Source organism: Pantherophis guttatus, chromosome 14, assembly GCF_059756535.1.
Source record: "Pantherophis guttatus breed Tessera chromosome 14, ASM5975653v1, whole genome shotgun sequence".
Taxonomy (NCBI): Eukaryota; Metazoa; Chordata; class Lepidosauria; order Squamata; family Colubridae; genus Pantherophis; species Pantherophis guttatus.
The window spans coordinates 9,621,935-9,644,916 of NC_142076.1; the positions used below are offsets into that span (position 1 = coordinate 9,621,935).

The window sequence follows — 22,982 nt, forward strand, 5'->3', positions numbered from 1 at the left end:
TTTTCATTTATTTAAAAAAAAAAAAAACAACAGCATAAATTTCCATCAATAAGCCATCACACAAGAGGGGAGATTTTATCAGTGTTATTCTGGAAGTAGGTACAGTCTGTCCTACTCTCTAAAAAAAACAGGGACCAAAGGCTTTAACGTTCCTTTTTTATCATCCGTTGAGTGTCCCAAAGTTGCTTTTCCAAAAAGGCAACTGGATTTTTTTCTTGGTGATTGTTTTTTTTCCTTGCTCCTCGTCCAAGATGTTTCTTCAGTTCTCAACCTCGTTTCTTCTACTTCCTGTTGCTAAAATGGGAAGAATGATGGCACGTTGGGGCGGGGGAAGGCTGCATATCACCAGTTTTGCCCAATCAGCCAAACCTTCTACATCGGAGCGATGTAACAGTGAAGGTTTTGATCTGGCACAGAGGAAAAGGTAAAAGGTTCCCCTTGTACATATGTCCTAGTCGTTCCCAACTCTAGGGGGCAGGTACTCATCTCCGTTTCAAAGCCAAAGAGCCAGCGCTGTCCAAAGACGTCTCCGTGGTCATGTGGCCGGCATGACTCAACACCAAAGGTGCACGGAACGCTGTTACCTTCCCACCAAAGGTGGTCCCTATTTTTCTACTTGCATTTTTTTACGTGCTTTCGAACTGCTAGGTTGGCAGAAGCTGGGACAAGTGACAGGAGCTCACCCCCTTACACGGCACTAGGGATTCGAACCGCTGAACTGCCGACCTTTCGATCAAGAAGCTCAGCGTCTTTGCCCCTTAGTCTTGTTCTAATCCCTGCTCAACCAGAGAAGTTCCCTGGATGAAATGGCAGATGAGAATGACGTCAAGGGAATGGCGGAAGGGATGAGATGCTGCCTTAGGGAACAGTCAGATAAGAGCAGGCCTAGCCCGCAGCTGCATAACAGGCAGAGAAAGATACACAAAAACAGAGACAACCTCTCCAAATTACCGGGCTGTAAAAAGAGACTGTTGGAAAAAATGTCCTTCTGGGTTCAGTTACAAGCGGAGAAAAAAAGACACTGGAAACATGGAGAATGCTTGGAAAGATGGTTTTTAATGGTGGACAGGATCAAATGCCTTGAAGATGTTGGGTGAAGAAAAAAAGGGGAGAGATGCTGAGAGTGCCTGAGTTTTATGCCCTCTCTGGGCATGAAGGGTGCTTTGGGCACTTCCTATTATGGCTTTGTCCTGGTTTGGATCTGGAGTGTGCGCTCATGTCCTGAGGGTGCATCTTTTGTGTTGTAGATAAGCTGGCCCAGCCTTTGTCTTGTAGATAAGTTGGCACCAAAATATCTGCTGGGGAGAGCGGGGGTGGGGGGGCAGGAAGCCGAGGCTCTATGTCTTTAGAAACATGTTTCTCCTTTAGGGAAAATACAATATTCTGCCTTTTTAATATTTCCTCGAATATTTCATTTTCCTAGGAGAGGGGTGGGTGCTAACTTCCTGCAAGACAGTGAGAGATTTGGTGCATTCATAGCTCTCAAACTTGCAAGATTTTGTTAACGTAGCTGTACAGTAAAGCTGAATTAACACATCTGTCTTAACATCTGTTTCCTGTCTGGTTTTCTTGGAAAGGCTGACACTGGATGACTCTTCAGGGACGACTCTCCCTCCCATTGGCTACTCCCTCTATTTCACAAGATTGCTGTTTTTGGGTGGGTGGGGAGGAACGGAGGAGGGGGAGAACTGGGAAAGCCAGAAGTAGCAAGAACAATAGCGTGGGGCTATGCCCAGGATCTGCATTAAGCAACCTAAGTGAGCGATAGTTCCCCAGATGGTTATCGAGATTCTTAGTCATCCAGGTTTTGGTTGTCCCAAAGGTGCTTTTTTTCCCAAGAGGCAACTGGATTCTCTGGTTTTTTTCTTTTGAAGGCGTTTCGCTTCTCATCCAAGAAGCTTCTTCAGCTCTGACTGGATGGTGGGGAGTGGAAGGATTCATCCAGTCAGAGCTGAAGAAGCTTCTTACAGATTACAAATGACAGATTAACAGAGTTGGAAGGGACCTTGTAGGTCATCTAGTCCAACCCCCTCCCCAAGCAGGAGACCCTATACCCTTGACGGCAAACCTATGGCACGCGTACCACAGGTGGCACACGGAGCCATATTGGTGGGCACGCAAGCGTTGCCCTAGCTCAGCTCCAGCATACATGCATGCACTGCAGTGGTGGGCTCCTCCCGGTTCGGTCCGGTTCGGCCGAGCCGGTAGCGGTGACGATATGACGTCACCAAACCAGTTATCCCCCCTGCCCCCCAATCTATTTCCCCCCACATTATTCTTACCTTTTATTTGGTCTCACCCCCAATCTATTGTTGCCTCCTGAGTCCCAGCTGATGACTAGAGGAAAAAAAACTGTTTAAACTCTTGCCGCGGGGCTTCAAAGGGCCACCCTACAGCTGATCAGTGTTAAAAGCAAACAAATGAGTTGGGTCGTAAGTGCGAGGACTGGTCGTAAGTGCAAGGACCTTCCAGAAATGACTGACCAGCTAGCCACGCCCACCTAGTCACATGACCTCCAAGCCACACCCACAAAATAAGCCACACCCACAGAACCGGTAGTAAAAAAAATTAGAACCCACCCCTGGTGCACTGGCCAGCTGATTTTTGGGCCTTCTGGGCCCACCGGAAGTCAGCAAATGGGCTGTTTCTGGCCTCCAGAGGGCCTCCGGGGAATGGGGAAGGCTGTTTTTGCCCTCCCCAGGCTCTTAGAAAGCCTCTGGAGACTGGGGAGGGCAAAAAACGGGCCTATCGGACCCACCGTGCCATCACCGTGCCACCGCGTCCCTTCTAGCTCAGATGGACACCTCCCTAATTCGCAGAAGTATAAGAAGGACGAGAAGATACAACATGATCAAATGTGCAAGATTCTGTGATTGTAGCCAGTCGCAATAAAAAGCAGTCTTGGGGCTGACAACAGCGTCACCTAGGCAGGATCTCCATGCAAAAACCGAATCCCTAGAAATGGGATTCTTTTGATTTGATTTGGTTTTTTTCAGAACTTCCGGCCAGCTGGAGGGTCCATCCTGCATAACCCTGGGGCCATGTTGTAAGTACCACAGCACCTTCTGGAGGGCTTGCCTTGGGGGCAGAAAGCAGATCTTTTCTCTCTGTGTTGCGTCACCGAAAGCAGAAGCCCCCCCCTCTCTCTCTCCTTCCGCAGCGAGTACAGTAACCAAAGATACGAAGTCAGCCACGTGCACAAGGTGGAGTGTGTGGTACCCTGGCTGAACGATGCCCTCGTTTTCTTCACCGTCTCCCTGCAGCTTTGCCAGCAGCTCAAGGATAAGGTGAGGTCAACGGGGAGAACGTTGTTTTTAACAGATTATCAGAGTTGGAAGAGATTTTGTAGGTCATCTAGTCCGATCCTCTCCCCCGCCCAACCAGGAGACCCTACACCCGTGATGGCAAACCTCTGGCACGCGTGCCACAGGTGGCACACAGAGCCCTCTGCGGGCACGCCAGCCGTCGTCCCAGCCCAGCTCTACTGCACATGTGCGCGAACCTCCTGCCGGCCAGCTAGTCTTCGGATCTCTGCTGAGCATTCACGGGGGGCAGGGCCAGAGGTGAAATCCAGGAGGTTCTGACAGGTTCTGCAGAAAGTTTGAGTAGTTTGGAGAACCAGCAAATACCACCTCTGGCGGGCCCCAGAGTGGGGTGGGAATGGAGAGTTTGCAGGATCCTTCCCCCAGGAGTGGGGAGGGAATGAGGATTTTGCAATATCCTTCCTCTGGAATGGGGAGGGAATGGAGATTTTGCAGTATCTTTCCCCTGGAGTGGGGTGGGAATGGAGATTTTACAGTATCTTTTCCCCAGGAGTGAGGAGGGAATGGGGATTTTGCAGTATCCTTCCCCTGGGGTGGGGTGGGAATGGAGATTTTGCAGTATCTTTCCCCCAGGAGTGAGGAGGGAATGGAGATTTTGCAGTATCCTTCCCCTGGAGTGGGGAGGGAATGGGGATTTTGCAGTATCCTTCCCCTGGGGTGGGGAGGGAATGGGGATTTTGCAGTATCCTTCCCCTGGGGTGGGGAGGGAATGGGGATTTTGCAGTATCCTTCCCCTGGGGTGGGGAGGGAATGGGGATTTTGCAGTATCCTTCCCCTGGGGTGGGGAGGGAATGGAGATTTTGCAGTATCCTTCCCCCAGGATTGGGTGGGAATGGAGATTTTGCAGTATCCTTCCCCTGCCATGCAAACCAAGCCACGCCACGCCCACAGAACAGGTAGTAAAAAAATTTAATGTCACCACTGGGTGGGGCGCATGCATTGGGGGGGGGCAGTTTGGTGCAGAAGGCTTTCCAGGCCCAAAATGGGGTATGGGGAGGGGGGCTTCGCATAGCGCCCCGCGCCCTGTTTTGGGCCTGGAAAGCCTCCTGCACCAACCTGGAAGCCAAAACGTGGGGTGGGGGGGGGCGCATGATGGGGGCCCTCACATTGCGTTTGAGGGATATTGTGTCTTTCCCCAATATACCATTACAAGGTATGGTCAAAAAAAGTCCAGATGTTGGCTGGGTTCGTGTGATCACCCAACCTGTATGCACGCATGCACGCGCGCACACACACACACACTGACACACACACAGAGCTTTGGTTGCCCCAGGCAGCCATAATTGTGACTTTGTTGATGAAACCCCGCAGACCCCTCTGTGTAAAGCAATGCCATATAATTATAAATTATAAATTTATATATTATAAATTTACATATTATATATATTATATATCAAAAGTATAAATGATAAAAAAGAACTTCAGAAAAAACAATGGCTACCCACCTGCCTTCCATTGAGGATCTGTATACTGCACAAGTCAAAAAGAGGGCTGGGAAAGTATCTATAGACCCCTCGCATCCTGGACATAAATTGTTTCAACTCCTACCCTCAAAACGACGCTATAGGGCACTGCACACCAGAACAACTAGACACAAGAACAGTTTACTCCCGAACGCCATCACTCTGCTTAACAACTAATTCCCTCAACACTGTCAAACTAGTTACTAAGTCTGCATTACTATTAATCTTCTCATTGTTCCTATCACCCATCTCCTCCCACTTATGACTATATGACTGTAAATTTGTTGCTGGTATCCTTACGATTTATATTGACCGTTTCCTAATACGATTTGATTGCTTATTTGTTCCCTATGACTTTCATTAAGTGTTGTACCTTGTGATTCTTGATGAATGTATCTTTTCTTTTTATGTACACTGAGAGCATCTGCACCAAAGACAAATTCCTCGTGTGTCCAATCACATTTGGCCAATAAAGAACTTCTATTCTATTCTATTCTATTCTATTCTATTCTATTCTATTCTATTCTATTCTATTCTATTCTATTCTATTCTATTCTATTCTATATTCCATTCCATTCCATTCCATTCTATAATTATAAAAAATATAATTGCAAAGCAAGAGGCCATTGTCTTATCTTACCATCCAAGCTCTCCAGTTATCAGTCCCTTCCATAACACTGTTGATTAAAATGCGCAGAAATATACGAAAATTGTGCTGGGGGAAAAAGCGGGGGATGCTGCATTTTAGGCAATTTGGCCTGCATTTGTGACATCTCCAGTGCCGCAGTGCAGAGGAACAAAAGATTCCCCTTTTGACCCATTCAGAAAAAATCAAGGTTCTTTGCGTAAAAACAAGGCAGTACTTCCTTTTTTGGGAAATGTCGGTTGGGGACTCGTTTCCCGTTACAGATTTGACTCTGCTGAAGAACTGGAGCTAACTACCTATTGCCCGACAACTTTTTTAAAATATATAATTTTTATTAATATATTCTATACACTAATACACAAATAAAATATACAATCCTGCCACCATGGTATAATATGATTACATTGTCCATAAGTATAAAATCATTCCTTTATACATACATATTTGCCATCATATATATACATCATCATATGTCTATTCTATCCCACCTTTTCTGGACCCAATCGTACCATACTTTCCAACTGTTATAAAATTCTGAATCTTTTTTACCATTGATCAATCTAGTTAATCTATCTGATTCCGCACACTCATTAATTTTATATATTATTTTCAAATCTATCGGTAAGTATTGATTTTTCCACTCCTGCGCATACGCTAATCTTGCTGCCGTGATAATGTGAATCAACAAGAACCATATATCTGACTTAACATTCAAAGGTTTTGCCCCCAATAGGAAAATTGCCCGACAACTTTTGATCTCCTTTTTGTATTCTTCTTTTCCTCAGATTGCTGTGTTTTCCGGCTACTGGAACTACCAGCCCTATTGATCTTCCCGCAGAGAGTGATCCGGTCAGTTTCAGGCCACTCCCTTCCAGTGAAGGTCTCATGATATAAACTCTCACCTGCGAAGAACATCCAGATTCTGCCACTCCATGGGCAGTAGTAGCCGATGGGCAGGAGGCAATGCCCGCCATTGGCATCTTTGTATTCAGAATGTCATTATTTATTAGCACTTTAGAAGTAACGTTCATTTCTTTCCGTGGGCATCAAAATTAGGCTGAGCCAATAAACAACTGATCAAACTGTGCCCCATTTGCGGGGCAGGGGGGGAAGTGGTTACAAACAAGAGTGGGGATGAAGAGCAGCCTTTGCTGAACCTGCTTTGGGCTCGTCTCAGAAAGGCCAAGTATGGGGTGGGTCCAGGGGTGAAATCTACTTACCTTCCCTACCAGTTCGGAAATGCGCGCGCAGAGGGTCAAAAATGGGTTACTTCCTGATTAAAACCAGGAAGTAACGACATCTGGGCAGGTGGGCGGAGCCTCGCACTGCCGTCGCTACCAGTTCGCCGAACCACGCGGCGCTCGCGCGAGACGGACAAAACTGGCAGGATTTCACCACTGGGTGGGTCACACCTTGTTCCTTTCTTGGCAAATCCTTGTCATTTTTTGGGTTTCCTTCTCCCTCGTGCCTGCCCCTTCTCTAGCCTTTTGCACCATAGTGACGGTTCCCTTGCATAATGTCGTCTTTTTGAAAAGCGTTAAGGGACAGCTGGGTTTTGGTGGTAGTTCCCCCCCCCCTATTTTGTAGAAGCAGATAGACAACTGCTGCTTCATCGGGTCTTCCAGAGAATCTTCGCTGGCCACCAAACAGTAGAATAAGTCCAAGGTGGCCTTGGTAACAAAGTTAGTTGCTGCTACACATAACGTGAATTCTAGTCCGTGCTCCTAATATTGTGTGTGGAATAAACCTCCCTGATTATCGTGCTTCGTGGCTTGGTGTTTTGGGAGGAGAACCTTTGACACAGGATTTTGGGAATATGGGAGAGGTGGTGGGACATGCATGAGAGATGGACAAAATGGAATGAATTTCTGTTCGCTCCAGAATGGCTAAATTCGGCCTTCGGCCAAAATGACCCAGATGTCCATTTTGTACACAAAAAAGGATTCTTTATCCAAGCCAGTTGGTGTTTTTTTTAATCTTGTGCAAAAAAAGCAGATTTTCCCCGCCCTCTGTCGGGTCTGTTAAATTTTGGGTGGAAGAGGAACTTCAAAACAAAACTCCTGTTAAACTTCAGTCACTTATACAGCCATCTAAATTTATTCAGCAACTCTACACAACAAGAGGTTCACAGTAATCAGCGATTACATTTTACATTGAAAATTAGGACACCGATCTTGGAAAAGTAACAAATCTGGGATATTAGAACAAGAAGGTATAAATCAGTGGGGTTCCAACCTTGGCAACTATTTAAGACTTGCGGACTTCAACTCCCAGAATTCCCCAGCCATCCATGCTGGCTGGGGAATTCTGGGAGTTGAAATCCGCAAGTCTTAAAGTTGCCAAAGTTGGATACCCCTTGGTACAAAGCATCCTGAACTGATAAAAAACATTTTCAGTAATACGAAAAGGATAATGCTATACGAAGGTGGTACAAGGTCTGGGCTGTTCCTATAGAAAAATCCAATTTAGGACAATTGAAACAGCTCACGCATTGATATGAGTTATTGGTTCTTGATGGGAATAAGAAGTAAACACATTGTGATTGACGCTCCATTTTTATAGCGCATGCTAACAAACCCAACGGGTAGACCAACAAGATAGGAGTTTGCGAAAGAGGATGATCATTGTTCATGAACTACCCTGTTTCCCCAAAAATAAGCCCTCCCCTGATAATAAGCCCAATTGGGCTTTTGAGCGCATCCGCAGAACTGGAAATCAGGTAAGATGGCAAGAGGAGACCCATCTTGCTCCACGCGCCACAAAATAATAAGACCTCCCCGAAAATAAGGCCAAGCGCTTATTTCGGGGTTCAAAAAGAATATAACACACGGTCTTATTTTCAGGGAAACACAGTATTTAGTTAGCCCTTTCCTTGTTACTAATGATCAGAAGCAGCTGATAGTTGGCAACAGTGAGAATGGTTGAATTTTTCGCCCCAGCTTATGGCAGATGGACATGGACTAAGAATCATCTTTTGAGCATCTAAGCCTCTAGAGGGCTCACCTGTCTCACAGTTCCTCCCAGAAGAAATCTGATTTCTTACAATAAATTCCAGCACAGCAGAGGAAAATCAGTAAAGCCAGGTGCTCAGGCAATTGGTCATATGGAATCTAATGCTCCATGCCCATATTATCAATACCAACTTTTCTTTTCTTGACCTGTAATGAAAGAGAGTAATGTTTTAGAGCAGGGGTGTCAAATATCACGGCTCGGATGCGTCACACGATGGCCACCCCCATCCCCATTTTAGCGAAGGGGGGAAGGAAATAGTGATATGTCACGTGGTGACAATGTGAGTTAGACAGTCCTGGTTTAGAATATCAGAAAAAAGCATTATATGCAGTGGTGAAATTCAATTTTTTTTACTATCCCTTCTGTGGGCATAGCTTGGTGGGCATAGTGTGGCTTGGTAGGCGTTGCAGGGGAAGGATATTGCAAAATCTCCATTCCCACCCCACTCCTGGGGGAAGGATATTGCAAAATCTCCATTCCCACCCCACTCCAGGGGAAGGATACTGCAAAATCCCCATTCCCACCACTCCAGGGGAAGGATACTGCAAAATCCCCATTCCCTCCCACTCCTGGGGGAAAGATATTGCAAAATCTCCATTCCCACCACACTCCAGGGGAAGGATACTGCAAAATCCCCATTCCCTCCCCACTCAAGCCAACCAGAGCTGGTATTTGCTGGTTCTCCGAACTCAAAATTCCCGCTACTGGTTCTCCAGAACCTGCTGAATTTCACCCCTGATTATATGACAAAAGGTAAATTTGTCCAACAGGAATTGTATTTATTCACTCCTAGGCTAAACCACAATTCGATTCCAGAATTGGTAGCTAAATTTTGCTGAAACAGAAAAAGGCAACTTAAGTTTGTCCTCCACAATAGTTAAGATTTTGTTCCCAAGGGTCTTCTAACTGTCACTGTCGGGTCGATGTTGAAGCTGTGCTGCACCCTAGACTTCTGTCTGAAATTTTTACCCTTTTGTATGGAGAGAAAAAAGAGGACTACACATATCATTGTTTTAAATTTGCATGCTACCCATGTCACCATCCAAAGCAACTTAGGATGCAAATACAGGGGGATGAAGTTATGGCAAAGTTTTTACAAGCAAGAGTCACAAAGTCAAGAAATGATGCCTTCTGAACAGGGGTGAAATTCAACAGGTTCTGGAGAACCGGTTGCGGAAATTTGGAGTAGTTCGGAGAACCGGCAAATACCACCTCTGGCTGGCCCCAGAGTGGGGTGGGAATGGAGATTTTGCAATATCCTTTCCCCCAGGAGTGGTGAGGGAATGGGGATTTTGCAGTCTCCTTCCCATGCCACGCCCACCAAGCCACGCCCACAGAACCCATAGTAAAAAAAAAATTGAATCTCACCACTGCTTCTGAAAGTTGGGTTCTCGCAGGATCCTGGCATTGGAAAGGATGATTTAGGTCTACATTTTCATCGCTGCTCAGTACAACGGTGTTAATTCAAGCATCTCTGATGGACCAATAGTCCAACTTCTGCCTGAACACACACAGTGAAGGAGGACTTCCTGTTGTGTGTGTGTGAGAGAGAGAGGGAAGGAGGGAGAGAGAGAAACATGACCTTGAAGCTGCTTACCTTCTTATATGAACTAGGAGTATCACAGCAGCAACATCGGATCAACGCAAGGATGCCCAGCAAGAGAACCATCCCTGGTATGGGGATAAAAAAAATGGGTCAGTCTAAATTTATGACCAATCCGAAACCAGGATGATTTTGCTCCATCCTGGCTTCCATTACCCAGAACATAGAATAACAGGGTTCGAACGAACCTTGGGTGTGTTCTAATCCAACCCCCTGCCTATCAAGAGGTTACCCTATCCTGTTCCGGACAAATGGCTGCCCAGTCTCTTCTTAAAGCCTCCAGTGATGGAGCATCCACAACTTCTGAAGGCAACTCCTGTACCTTCTGGTTAACTGTCCTCACTGTCAGGAAATTTCTCCTTTTCTTCTAGATTGAATCTCTTTTATCATAACCTTCCACCAATTGCTTCTTGTCCTGCTTTCTGGTACTTTGCACAGTAAGTTCATAATACAGATACTTTGTAGGGACCTTGTAGATTATTTAGTCCAACCCACCCACCCCACCCCACCCAAGCAGGAGACCCTACACCTTTTCTGACAGATGGCAATCCAGTCTCTTCTAGAAAGCCTCCAGTGATGAAGCTTCCACAACTTCTGAAGGCAACTTCTCTTCCATGGGTTGATTGCTCTCACTGTCAGAAAATTCCTCATTTCTAGGTTGAATCTCTCCTTGTTCAGTTTCCATCCATTGTTCCTTGTCTGGCCTTCAGGTGCTTTGGAAAATAGCTTGACCCCCTTTCTCCTCTCTGTGGCAGCCCCTCAAATATTGGAAGGCTGCTATCCTGTCTCCCCTGGTCCTTCTCTTCACTAGACCAGCCATGCCCAGTCCCTGCAACCGTTCATCATATGTTTTATCCTCCAGTCCCCTAATCATCCTGGTTGCTCTTCTCTGCACTCTTTCTAGAGTCTCAACATGCTGAAGATGTTGCTTCAGTTGACCCCCCCTTTTCTCTGTGACAGCCCCTCAGATATTGGAAGACTGCTATAATGTCACCTATAGCCTCTTCACTAGACCAGACATACGTAGACAAAGAAGCTATAGATGTTGATTTACTGCTGAAGGATGCAGGCCAAACAGTATGCTTTATGGGCAGTGCGTAGAATAGTAGAAAACTTGGAGTTTCCATGGGATCTTTCTCTTCCATTGATGCACCTTGTGCCCATTTGGCTCCACCAAGCTAATTTGTGACCTCGTTGCTCTTGCTTCTTCCTAAATCTCTGCTTACACTTTTGGGAGGGTGCCATCCAGAGGTGGTATTCAGCAGGTTCTGACCAGTTCTGGAGAACCGGTAGCGGAAATTACAGTATCCTTCCCCCTGGAGTGGGGTGGGAATGGAGATTTTACAGTATCCTTCCCCCTGGAGTGGGGTGGGAATGGAAATTTTACAGTATCCTTTCCCTGGAGTGGGGTGGGAATGGAGATTTTACAGTATCCTTTCCCTGGAGTGGGGTGGGAATGGAGATTTTATAGTATCCTTTCCCTGGAGTGGGGTGGGAATGGAGATTTTACAGTATCCTTTCCCTGGAGTGGGGTGGGAATGGAAATTTTACATTATCCTTTCCCTGGAGTGGGGTGGGAATGGAGATTTTACAGTATCCTTTCCCCTGGTGTCGGGTGGGAATGGAGATTTTACAGTATCCTTCCCCTGCCACGCCCACCAAACCACGCCCACAGAACCGGTAGTAAAAAAAATTTGAATCCCACCACCGGTGCCATCTTTCTTCTGAGCACTCAAGCCCCACCCAACCCGTTTGCGCCGCGCAGGCCCACCTCAAATAAGCCTCCCCAGAAGCAGCGTGGCTGCCCACCCGAACTCTTCCTCTCCTCCCCTCCGCCTACCCATGAAGGTGAAGAAGATGGCAAAAGCGACGATATCCCAGGTGGTTTGGAAGAGATGCTTGCTTTGCAGGCGTCCCAGAGCATCGTTGATCTGCTGGCTGATGTCTTCAGCAACATTTCTGTCCAGAGTCACCATCTCGTCCCTCCACGCAACTGTGGCGATTCTGTCTGAGCTGCCGAGAGTGGAAAACAGATTATCAACATAACTGCCCTTCTGCGAATCACAGGAAAGCATTCAAGTTCAATCGTTCATGCGTGATGAAAGGTTGTTATAAGACTGGAAGGAATTGGCGGGGGGGAAAGAGGATCAGGCTACATCTGAATGGAGAGAGCCAACTTCACGTGAAAGAATTTAAGCTTGCCTCCGTCTTAGAATACAGAATAACAGAACTGGAAGGGGTCTTTTCTTTTTTTTTAATTTGATTTATATGCCGCCCTTCTCCGGAGACTCAGGGCGGCTTACAATGCGTTAAGCAATAGCCTTCATCCTTTTGTATATTTTATACAAAGTCAGCTTATTGCCCCCACAAACTGGGTCCTCAATTTACCTACCTTAGAAAGGATGGAAGGCTGAGTCAACCTTGAGCCTGGAGGGATTCGATCTTACTTTAATTGCAGACAGGTGGCGTTCAATTACAGAGCTCTGTCTGTTGAGCTATCCAGGCTCCTCCTCTTGGAGTTTAGAATAGAATGGAGAAAGAGTTAGAATAGAATAGAGCTGGAAGGGACCATGGAGGTCTTCTAGTCCAACAAGGAGAACCTATACCATCCCAGACAAGTGACTATCCAGTCTCTTCTTAAAAATCTCCAGCGCCCACAATTTCTGGTGGCAAGCCGTTCCACCGGTTAATTGTCCTCGCCATCAGGAAATTTCTCCTTAGTTCTAGGTTGCTTCTCTCCTTGATTAATTTCCAACCATTGTTTCTTGTCCTGCCCTCGGGTGCTTTGGAGGTCTTCTAGCCCAACCCCCTGCTCAAACAGTAGACTCTATACCCGTGATGGCGAACCTATGGCATGTGTGCCACAGGTGGCACGCGGGAACCATGTCGCCTGGCATGCCAGCTCAGGTCTCAGCCTCTCTAGGAGTCTCTGGAGGCTGGGGACAGCAAAAAATGTCACTTCCTATCCAACTGAAAATTGGAAAATGAGTCATTTCGGGCCTCTGGAGGGGCTCCGAGGGAGTGGGGAAGGCTGTTTTCGCCCTCCCCAGATGCATAGAGAGGATCTGGAGCCAGGTGAGAAAGAAAAACGGGCCTACTGAGCCATCGCGTGCCAGGAGTGGGGGGGAAGGAGTGGGGCATGTGCGGGGCAGGGTGCATAGAATTATGGGTGTGGGCACGCGCGCATGTGAACCTCCCCCGCCCCCCCTTCCTGGCATGCAATGGCATCACTGCCCTATACCATTCCAGAGAAAGGGTTGTTCAATCTCCTCTTAAAAAACCTCCAGTGATGGAGCATTCACATCTTCTAGAAGTAAGACATTCCACTGATTTATTATTCTGTCAGGAAATTTCTCCTTGGTTCTAGGTTGGAACTCTCCTTGATCAATTCCCACCAGTTATTTCTTCTCCTGCTCTCAGGTGCTTTGGAGAGCAGGTTGACCCCCCCCTTCTCTGTGTCGGCCCCTGAAGTGCTGGAAGACACTATCATGTCCCTTCTAATCGCACCATCCTTTCCCAAAGTTTTCAGTTCCTCCTGCATCCCTCATACCTGCAGATTCCTCCTTTAAAAACCAAACAAACCTTCAAAACGAACGACGCACATTCATTCCTCAAGTTCCCGTTACCTTTTTAATCCCAGGGGCTGCAATGGATTCCCCTTTGTCCCCCAGAGCTTAAAAACTCCCAACGCCTGGCGAAGAAGTAGAGGGGAAAGTTTCCTTGGAGAAGGAGAGCTCCGAGGAAGTTGGGGGAAAAAAAGCAAAGTTGAAAAAGACTTGGAGACGACACCTTGCAAAAGAAAACGAAAAGAAAGGAATGAATTAAACAACTACCCACCACTCACAATTCCTGGGAAATCTTGGTTGAAAACAAAATAATAATCTGCAACTCTTTCTAGGACTATTTTTCCGTGGTGCCTATGGTGATAGGTTCGTCTCTCTTTCTTCTTTTTGTTTTCACTTCCTTGTTCCTGTTTCTGCTTAAAGAGGAGGTTGATTTACAACAGAGCCCAAGGTAGACACACCCTCTTCTCTTAGCCTAGGAAAAGAGAGAGAGAAAAGAGGCAGGTCTAAAGGTGACTTCTAATCAGAGTAGCTTACTCTTCCTTATATAGAAAGTTAGCACCCACCCCTCTCCTAGAAGAATGAAACGTTTTGGGAAATATTATAAAAGGCAGAATATTTTATTTCCCTAAAAGAGAAACATAAGGCTAAGACTGAAAATCAAGCTTGTCAGATGCTGCATCTTTTCTCTCCTGCTCTATGGAAGGGAGAGTTGGTCTCTAACAAAAAGCCACTTGAAGAGACTAGAAGCATTTGAAATGTGGATTTACAGGCGGCTGTTATGTATAAATTGGGTTAGTAAAGTCACAAATGAGGAGGTGATAAGCCGCCTCGGAAAGCCAAGGGAAATCATCATCACCATCATCATCATCATCATAACAATAGTTGAAAAGAAAAAAAGTATGGTTCATTGACATTGCAATACCTGGTGATGCACGGATTGAAGATAAGCAGCAAGAAAAAAATCACAAAGTACCGGGACTTGCAAATTGAAGTTGAGCGACTGTGGAAAAAGAAATCATGTGTTGTCCCGATTGTAATTGGAGCCCTTGGAGCAATACCCAAAGGGCTACCCCGCTATTTAGAAATTCTAAATTTACCGGACTTGTACATTTTGACTACAAAAAACCACCTTACTCGGAACAGCTTACATCCTCTGACGATACCTTAACAGTTCCTAGGTTCTTGGTTAGGATTCGAGCTGCTGAGCTATTAACCAGCCTCAAAGGCTGTGAATCTCACTAAAGATTAACCAATAATAATAATAATAATAACAAAAACAACAATAATAATTGTTATAATAATTATAATAATTTTTATAATAATTATTATAATTTTATTATAATTATAATTTTAGGACATAATAGGATTAACCCACGACCATTTAGCAAAAAACACAAACTCCTTCATTGCACAAACACCCCCCCCCCCGAAGAGTTCAAACTTCAAAGTCACAGAAACCTATAAAGATCTGTAGGAAGTTAGCACCCACACCTCTCCTAGAAGAATGAAATATTCTAGAAAATATTCAAAAGGCAAGATATTATACCTCCCTGGATGAGAAAAGGAGAAACATACTCTTGGAAAGCAGCCTCTCCCCCCCCCCAATTTGCTAATAGCCCCAGAAAGACTGGTGCCAACCTATCTACAAGACAAAAGGCTGGGCCAGCTTATCTACAACACAAAAGATCTTCACCCTCAGGACATAATAGGATTAGCCCTCTACCCATCTCACCACATGACACCTGAGAAGATTACATCACCCAGCAAAATTCAACCAAGCCTGGGACTCAAGACAACCTACAAAGTTACCCCTGCATGGCCCCATGGGAGTCTGATAACCAATCAGGATACATTTCTTGCCACAGGAAGAGGAAGCAAGTTCTAAGGCCAACAAAGGGTATAAATCTCTCTCTCTCACACACACACCCATGTGCTTTTTTGCCCAGGACCTCAAACCATGTGGTCCTGTCCACCATTAAACCATCTTTCCAATCAGCCTCTATGTTTTCCCACTTGGAACTGAACCCAGATGGACATTTCTTCCAACAGATCCATCCACTCATTCAACCATTTGGTCAGCTGTCCCAGAACCACGTCCATTGCTGGTGGTTCTGCTTCATCAATAAACACAATCCTTCTTTCCAATCAGCCTCCATTTTGTTTCCAGCGTCTTTCTCCCGGCTTGGAACTGAACCAGATGGATTTTTCTTCCAACAATGTTTTGCAAACTTGGCCACTTTAAGATGGACTTCAACCCCCGGGAATTCCCCAGCCAGCATTGTTGACTGGGAAATTCTAGAAGTTGAAGTCCACACATCTTTTAAAGTGGCCAAGTTTGGAAAACGGTGTTCCGGGAAACAATTAAGCTTCTATTTGCAAGTTATGCATTAGCTCATCCCAGCATGGCGCTGTAACAAATCCTGCCTGGCAAATGCATCTCCTTTGCATTTCCAAAGAGCTGCTTCTCATTTTCCTATTACAACAAAACAAAACATTGAAATTGCATGTGAAACATTTTCATCCCAGTACAGTAAATGTGAGAATCAGGAAAAAAAAATGTAGGTTTGATTATTGGAACATCCAGCAGAGGGCGATGTTGCAATATTTATCATGCAAAGAGATTCTTTGCCTCTTTTACGGGTAGTTCAGATTAACAGAGTTGGAAGGGATCTTGTAGGTCATTTAATCCAACCTCACATCCACACCCAATACATACTGCATCAAATCACGTCTTGTTTAATAGGGCAGACTGCAAGGGATAGGTAGGGAATCAGTACTTACTGGTGTTTGTTTCTAGATCTAGCAGTTTATTTTATTTTTTAAAAAATAGTTTTTACTGAATATTTTACATTTTTAAAACCAAAATCATAATAGAAAAAGACAAAAAATGAAAAAAGAAAAAAAGAAGAAGAGAAGATACACATACACCAAATGGTAAAATACAAAACATAAACAACAACATTACATAATATATTACAACTTTCTGCATCGACAATTATCTTTACTTTTAAATTCAATCTTCCTAATCATTCTTATTCCTGTACTGTATAATCATATTGAGTGTTCTTATAGACTAAATTGATATATATATACTTACATCCTATTTATTAACATAGTCAAAATTTTATCCTTACCAGTATTCAATACTCTTAGATTCCAGTTAATCAAATTTCAAGTTACATTCTTATTTCTTGTTTTGATTTCTATTTTCTAGCACGTATAGAATCTATTCCACACCTTATAGTAGTCCGAATCATCTCTTTCTTTAATCTCCATTGTCATTTTATCCATTTCAGCACATTCGAGGATCTTCTTAATGACTAGTTCTTCAGGTGGTGTATTGATCTGTATCCACATTTGCGCCAGAGCAATTCTGGCTGCCGTTAGTATATGCAATGTTATGTAATACAAACAGTTTATTTTATTTATTTAGTTAGTTAGTTAGTTTGTCAAACATGTATGAGATAACAGGAATAAGTATAAACATGGATATGAATACAGGAAATGGGTATGAATAAATGGGGATAGTAGGACAGGGACGGAAGGCACGCTGGTGTGCTTATGCACACCATATATTACAACCTCTTAGGAATGGGGTGAGGTCAACAGTAGACAGTTTAAGGTTAAAGTTATGGGGGTTTGGGGATGAAACCACAGAGTCAGGTAATGCATCTAGTCCAACTTCCCGCCCAAGCAGGAGAACCTACACCATTTCTGACAAATGGCAGTCCAATCTCTTCTTGGAAGCCTCCAGGGATGTTTTATAATCCAGTCTTCCACTGTAGGTGTAGGACATGAGCAGGCTGAGCCTGAAGGAGGGGTGAAAGGCGTCATCAGTCTCGAATCCATTTGTGCCCACAAGAGATTTAAATCCAGCCCGCCTTGAATTCCTTTTTTTTAAAAAAAGTTTTTTATTTTTTTAAACAAACAAACATTTAATACATCAGTCATTCCTTCCGTGTGACATCTTGGTCTTCTTTTTGTTATTTCTTCTGTCTTCGCTCTCCTCGAATCAATTACAACAATTCATCACTAGCAAAATATTCCGATTATGGCATTTTTATATATAACTGTTAATTTACTTATTTGTATCTGTTTTCTAACCAATAGTAGAATTGATTCCATATCTTAAAGTATTCTGAATCTTCTCTTTCTTTAATCATCAAAGTCAATCTATTCATTTCTGCACAATCTAATTTTTTTTTAAATTACTTCTCCTTCCAAAGGTATTTTCTCTGCTTTCCAGTGTTGTGCATAAACAATCCTTGCAGCCATTATTGCATGTATAATCAAATAAATATTTTCTTTGCTAATTTTTTCTGGCAGGATACCCAATGGGAACAATTCTGATTTTAAATCAATACGTTGTTGTATCATTTCTTCCAGCCATATCTTAATTGTATTCCAATAATTTTTTGCTTCTGGACATGTCCACCACATATGGGAATAAGAACCTGGTAACTGGTGACATTTCCAACATTTAGCTGATTTATCTTTAAACATTTTTGCCAGTTTCTCAGGGGGCATATGCAATCTACAGCCCGCCTTGAATTCCATTGACTCTTATCTACCATCAATTTGCTTGGACCATTAGTAGTTCAGATTCTTGTAGGGAACTTAAGCTTGCAATACATCTTTATACCACTTTGAACTGCCTGGACTTTCTGATTTTCCCTGATGCTTGATAGTAGACATTTCACGGCCTTTCCAACTTTCTGCAGGCAATCGTCTTGCCACATCAGAAGCAAGAAATTCTCAATACGCTACGAAGTAGTCCAAATATCAGCGTGGCGTGCACAGACAGAGGGGCTGCCAATCAGTTTCCTTGGCTCATCCCCAGTTTCCTTGCATTCATTTATTCTTCTTCATTCCTGATTTGCACCCAAAACATACATCTCGTTCTCAGAATGCCTAATTCTGATCTTAATTAAAATCAGCCAAATGTAGCCCACCCCCGAGCCATAGGCAATAGGTAATTAATGTTAAAACAGGGGCTTTTTAAAGCGATACTATGCAAGGATACAGAGGGGGGAAAAAACTCCATTCCATGCATTTTCTCACATTTTCTTCACAAAATCAAAATATGAATTTCTTCTTCTTCTTCTTCTTCTTCTTCTTCTTCTTCTTCTTCTTCTTCTTCTTCTTCTTCTTCTTCTTCTTCTTCTTCTTCTTCTTCTTCTTCTTCTTCTTCTTCTTCTTCTTCTCCTTCTCCTTCTTCCATCCCCTCCACCTCCTCTTCCTTCTCCTTTTCCTCCTCCTCCTCTTCTTCCTCTTTTCTTCCTTCTCCTCCTCTTCTCCTTCTTCCTCTTCCTCCTCTTCCTCCTCTTCTTCCTCCTCCTCTTCTTCTTTTTCCTTCTCCTCCTCCTCTTCTTCCTCTCCCTCTCCCTCTCCCTCTTCTTCTTCCTCTCCTCCTCCTCCTCCACCTCCTCTTTCTTTCTTTCTTTCTTTCTTTCTTATATAGGATAACAGATATAAGTATAAACATGATTATGAATACAAGAAATAGATACAGGAAATGGATTCTTCTTCTTCTGCCATATCCGTCATCAGATGTTGGTGATCCTATTTTTATCAACAGTCACACAAAAAAGTGCTGATGAGATTCTTCACAGAATCAAAATATGTCTATGCTGCCAACTTCCACAGAATTGAAAAAACTGCCTCCTAACTTTAACAAAAAAAACATGGTCTCATTGATGGGCCAAGTGTGCAGCACGTGTCATTGTTGTGACCCGCCAGCAGCCAGTGGGGCTGACAGCAGAGTTGGACAGTGAGGAGGTTGGGAAGCCAGTCCTGGGGGCTGGGGAAAGCTCAGACGAGGGCTCTGCGTCAGAGGCCGAGAGGGAGATAGACAGCAGCGAGGCAGAGGAACAGCTGGAGCCCGTTCCCAGTGTGCGCATGCGTAGAGCTGCCAGAAGACAACTCAGAAAGCAGGATCAATTTGGGAGTAAAGCCATACCTTAGAGGTGATTGGCCCCTCCCATAGGAAACAAAAGAGGAGCAAACGGGGAGGGGGCTTTTGCAGGAAACAGTTCGTTCATTCGGTGACTCTGAGAGACTCTGTGCCACGTTTTGCCTTGTACTGCGTTTGGAAACTAGTTACCTGGCAACTTTCCAAGCGGGATAAGGTCTGTGTTGATAAATATTCCTCTGAAAGACTGTTTGCCAGGCCTTGCTGACTGTGAATGAAAAGAATTCACAGTCATGTAAATAAAAGATTTTGCTGTGACCAAGACTGCTTCCTGCTTTTTAAGGGAGCCTAGGTCAGAACAGTTATCCAGAAATAAATATTTCTATAAGAACTTTAATGCAATAAATCATAGAATCATAGGGCTGGAAAGGACCTTAGAGGTCTTCTAGTCCAACCCCCTGCCCAAGGCAGGAGTCCTTAGGAATCTACATCAATATTTTTCAAACTTGGCTGATGATGTGGTTGACGCTCCTGTTTTTCATATGAAATCCTGGGTGCTGCTATTCTCTGCTTCTCTGGATGTTGGCTGCTGGAAAGGATGTGTTCTGGTCTTTTTGTTTCCTTCTTAGCTTTTTTATTGTCTCTTTTGAATGGTGAGTAAATGTGATTTCTCTGTATTGTAGGAAGAAAAATCCAAGTCCAGTTCCAAGCCGGGAATAAAATGGAGGCTGATTGGAAAGAAAGCTTATTGATGAAAGCAGAACCAACAACAGCATGCGGTTCTGGGGCAGCTGACAAAATGGTGTTGAGAGCAGGGTGAGTTTTTATACCTTTTTGATTTCTATGGGGTCATATAGGGGTCATGGAGTGGTGCGGTGACCTAGAGGTGGAGCTCTCGCCTCACAATCAGGAGGCTGTGAGTTCGATCCTATGTAGAGACCGATATTTCTCTCTCTGGGCACGTTGAGATTATATCTGCTGAATATAACTCCGCATTGGTGACAGGAAGGGCATCCGGCCAGTAAACACTCAGCCCAGACTCCATCCCACAAGGGATTATGGGGTCATTAGAAGAAGATGATGATGATGTAGGGGTCATGGCTGGCTCTATAGGCAAAAGAGGAAATGTAAATCCTAGGTGTTTGTCTGAGCTAATCTTGTCTTGCCTAACTGCTTATCTGGAATTTCTGTCTGACCCAGTCTTTCTGAATGGATTACCAAATCTGTATTTCTAAAAGCTGGCCTACTCAGTTTCTGCTTGGGGCAGAGTGACTGGTGCTGGTTTCTGCCTCCCTTAAGACTTTTTTCCCTTTAGGGGAAATATTCTATCCTGCCTTTTTAATATTCCCCAAAATATTTCATTGTCTAGGAGGATGGATGGATGCTGACGTTTTACACTATATGCCTATTGATGGCTGATTTCTCTGAATGCCAGGCTTCCAGGAATACCCTGGCATTTTTGAATTTAACTTGGTTGGTCTAGGATGCTCAATTTCCCACTTGAAACTAGGGTTAAGACTGTCCAGCAACCAACACCCAGATAAACAGAGATTAATGCCAGACAAACAAACAAGCAGAAAACAATATCTTGATCAAGTTGCTGTTTAAATAGAAAACTCCTCCTCCACTAACACTGGCAGGCTAAGCTACTGTATATAAACAGAGAGCAAACGCCACACTTATTCACACTGATGATGTTATCCAGTTGGGTAATGAAATGCCTTCAAGAAAACAACCAAGCTCATAGAAATATCAAGGACTCCACAGTTCCATCCTGAGCTTGATATATCCTCTTCTGTTGGAACTGTTTTATGCGCTTTGCCCATTGACTTTTTGACCATCTCTGCAGATAGCCCTCTGCACAACTGCCCAAGAAAGTTGAAGAGCCCTTGTTCCTGACCATCAAAAATCTGTAAGCACCTCAGAGATACCCATCTGCCATTAAAAGAGAGATTTTGGTCATCAATAACCATCCTGCTGAAGAGCGTCCATTGTGCCAGTAGATCTTACAAGAATGGGGAAAAAACACTTTTGTGACAGCCCTCCATCCCCTCTTTCCCCCAGGCTGAAAACATCCCAATTCTTAGAGGTTCTCCTCACAGGACTCCATTTTCTACTTTGGAGGCCATCTTTGTAATCTTTTGAAATCTGTTCACATTTTTTGGGCTGTCTTCAGGGGTGGGCTGCTGGGGGTTCGCAGGGGTTCGGGAGAACCTCTAACTAAGATTCTGTGCGGTTCAGAGAACCCCCAAATCCCACTCCTGGCTGGCCCCGCCCACCCCACCCCTCCCAGGAGTCCCCACGCGGCCTGTTTCAGATGCAGGGCACATGCGGAGGTTCGGGGAGGGTGAAAAACAGGCCTACCAGAAGTTCGGGAAGGCCAGAAATGGGCCCGTTTCAAGCCTCCAGAGGGCCTCCGTAGCCTGGGGGTGCTGTTTTCGCCCTCCCGGAGGCTCAAGGAAAGCCTCTGGAGCCCGGGGAGGGCAAAAACACCCCCACCCACTGTGGTGCAGGAGACCGACTAGGCCATGCCACCATGGTCACGCCCACTCAGCAACCAGACAGAGAACCCCTTGCTAAAATTTTTGAAGCCCACCCCGGGAGGATTGTATGTGGTTGAATTATTTCCCGAGGATTTTTTTGAGTAGAACACCTCTCCTTCCTCTAACAGCCATGTCCCTTCCAGAAACAAATGAACAAAACTCCCAAAGAAATTCAAAACAATTCTGAAGCCTCTGGAGAATCAGGAAAAAAAATCCCAAAAATAAAATAGAAACTGCTTTCTTTTCTTTTCTTTTCTTTTCTTTTCTTTTCTTTTCTTTTCTTTTCTTTTCTTTTCTTTCTTTCTTTCTTTCTTTCTTTTTTTTTTTTTTTTGAGAGTAGGTTGAAACTTCGGAGACAGATTTCAACACGGCATAAATCGAAACCAACGAGATTGCCTTCAGAGCAAACGCTTCTGCCAAAACCATTATTTCCTTTCCAAGCAATCTCCTTTCTTCCTTTCGCTTCTGTAATTGACTTTGTACCTTCGTTTTCCTCCCCTAAGGATATTTCCCTCCCCTCCCCCATATTTTCAGGTACCCCTCTCCCCACATCCAGACAGATGCATATTTATTGCAGGGAGCCATGATTGATTGATAATGAGACTTACATTCTCATAAATCATTTTAGGAATACTTTTGCTGAAAGGTGCCATCAACATTGGCAAATAAATGAAATTGAGTAGGTAGCCCTCCCCCCAATTAGAAAACTAACCCCTCCCTAACTTCTGCTCCACCAGGCACATCTGCGAAATCCAGAATGCTGGCCTGTTTTCAAAATACCTTAAAGATTGTACTCTGTTTTGTGTCTTTAAAGCAATCGCGGCCAGAAGCATTTTTTTACGGTGTGCATGTACGTGCCAGCTCGTTCCCCATACAGCGATGTTCAGGGACTCCCATAGCCAAAGGAATAAATAC

At 44.5% G+C, this 22,982-nt stretch overlaps 2 protein-coding genes across 6 annotated transcripts in view; one reads left to right on the top strand and one right to left on the bottom strand.

The window, feature by feature from the left end:
• The window catches only part of ROGDI (rogdi atypical leucine zipper), a 37,288-nt gene extending 30,093 nt beyond the window's left edge, over window positions 1-7,195 (top strand). The window contains exons 9-11 of the mRNA XM_034420501.3: window positions 2,997-3,046; window positions 3,161-3,287; window positions 6,218-7,195. Of these exons, the coding sequence (XP_034276392.1) occupies window positions 2,997-3,046; window positions 3,161-3,287; window positions 6,218-6,259 (219 nt within the window). The 3' untranslated portion in view covers window positions 6,260-7,195. The remainder of the gene's footprint in view (window positions 1-2,996; window positions 3,047-3,160; window positions 3,288-6,217) is intronic.
• Window positions 7,196-7,506: 311 nt separating this feature from the next.
• SMIM22 (small integral membrane protein 22) lies at window positions 7,507-14,081 on the bottom strand. Of its 5 annotated transcripts, XR_015729868.1 has the most exons (5): window positions 13,885-14,018; window positions 11,888-12,060; window positions 10,042-10,115; window positions 7,796-8,590; window positions 7,507-7,675 (listed from the first exon to the last, which is right to left on the bottom strand). XR_015729868.1 is itself a non-coding variant. In XM_087878564.1 (4 exons), exons 2-4 carry the CDS (start codon window positions 12,021-12,023, stop codon window positions 8,543-8,545), a joined length of 258 nt encoding a protein of 85 aa, XP_087734690.1. In that variant the 5' UTR covers window positions 12,024-12,060; window positions 13,892-14,081; the 3' UTR covers window positions 7,507-8,542. The 5 variants fall into 5 exon arrangements, 4 of the variants coding, with proteins under 4 accessions (XP_087734690.1, XP_087734689.1, XP_087734692.1 ...); XM_087878564.1 differs by having other exon boundaries at window positions 7,507-8,590; window positions 13,892-14,081; XM_087878563.1 differs by having other exon boundaries at window positions 7,507-8,590; window positions 13,885-14,051.
• Between the last annotated feature and the right edge of the window lie 8,901 nt (window positions 14,082-22,982).

Bases quoted from the DNA above. Each gene is read 5' to 3' on its own strand.
- SMIM22 (XM_087878564.1), bottom strand. From the start codon at position 12,023: ATGGTGACTCTGGACAGAAATGTTGCTGAAGACATCAGCCAGCAGATC. The intron at 10,116-11,887 runs GTAGGCGGAGGG...TCCCCATACCAG, and splicing joins CATCTTCTTCACCTTCATGG to GGATGGTTCTCTTGCTGGGC. The intron at 8,591-10,041 runs GTAAGCAGCTTC...CTTTCATTACAG, and splicing joins CTCCTAGTTCATATAAGAAG to GTCAAGAAAAGAAAAGTTGG.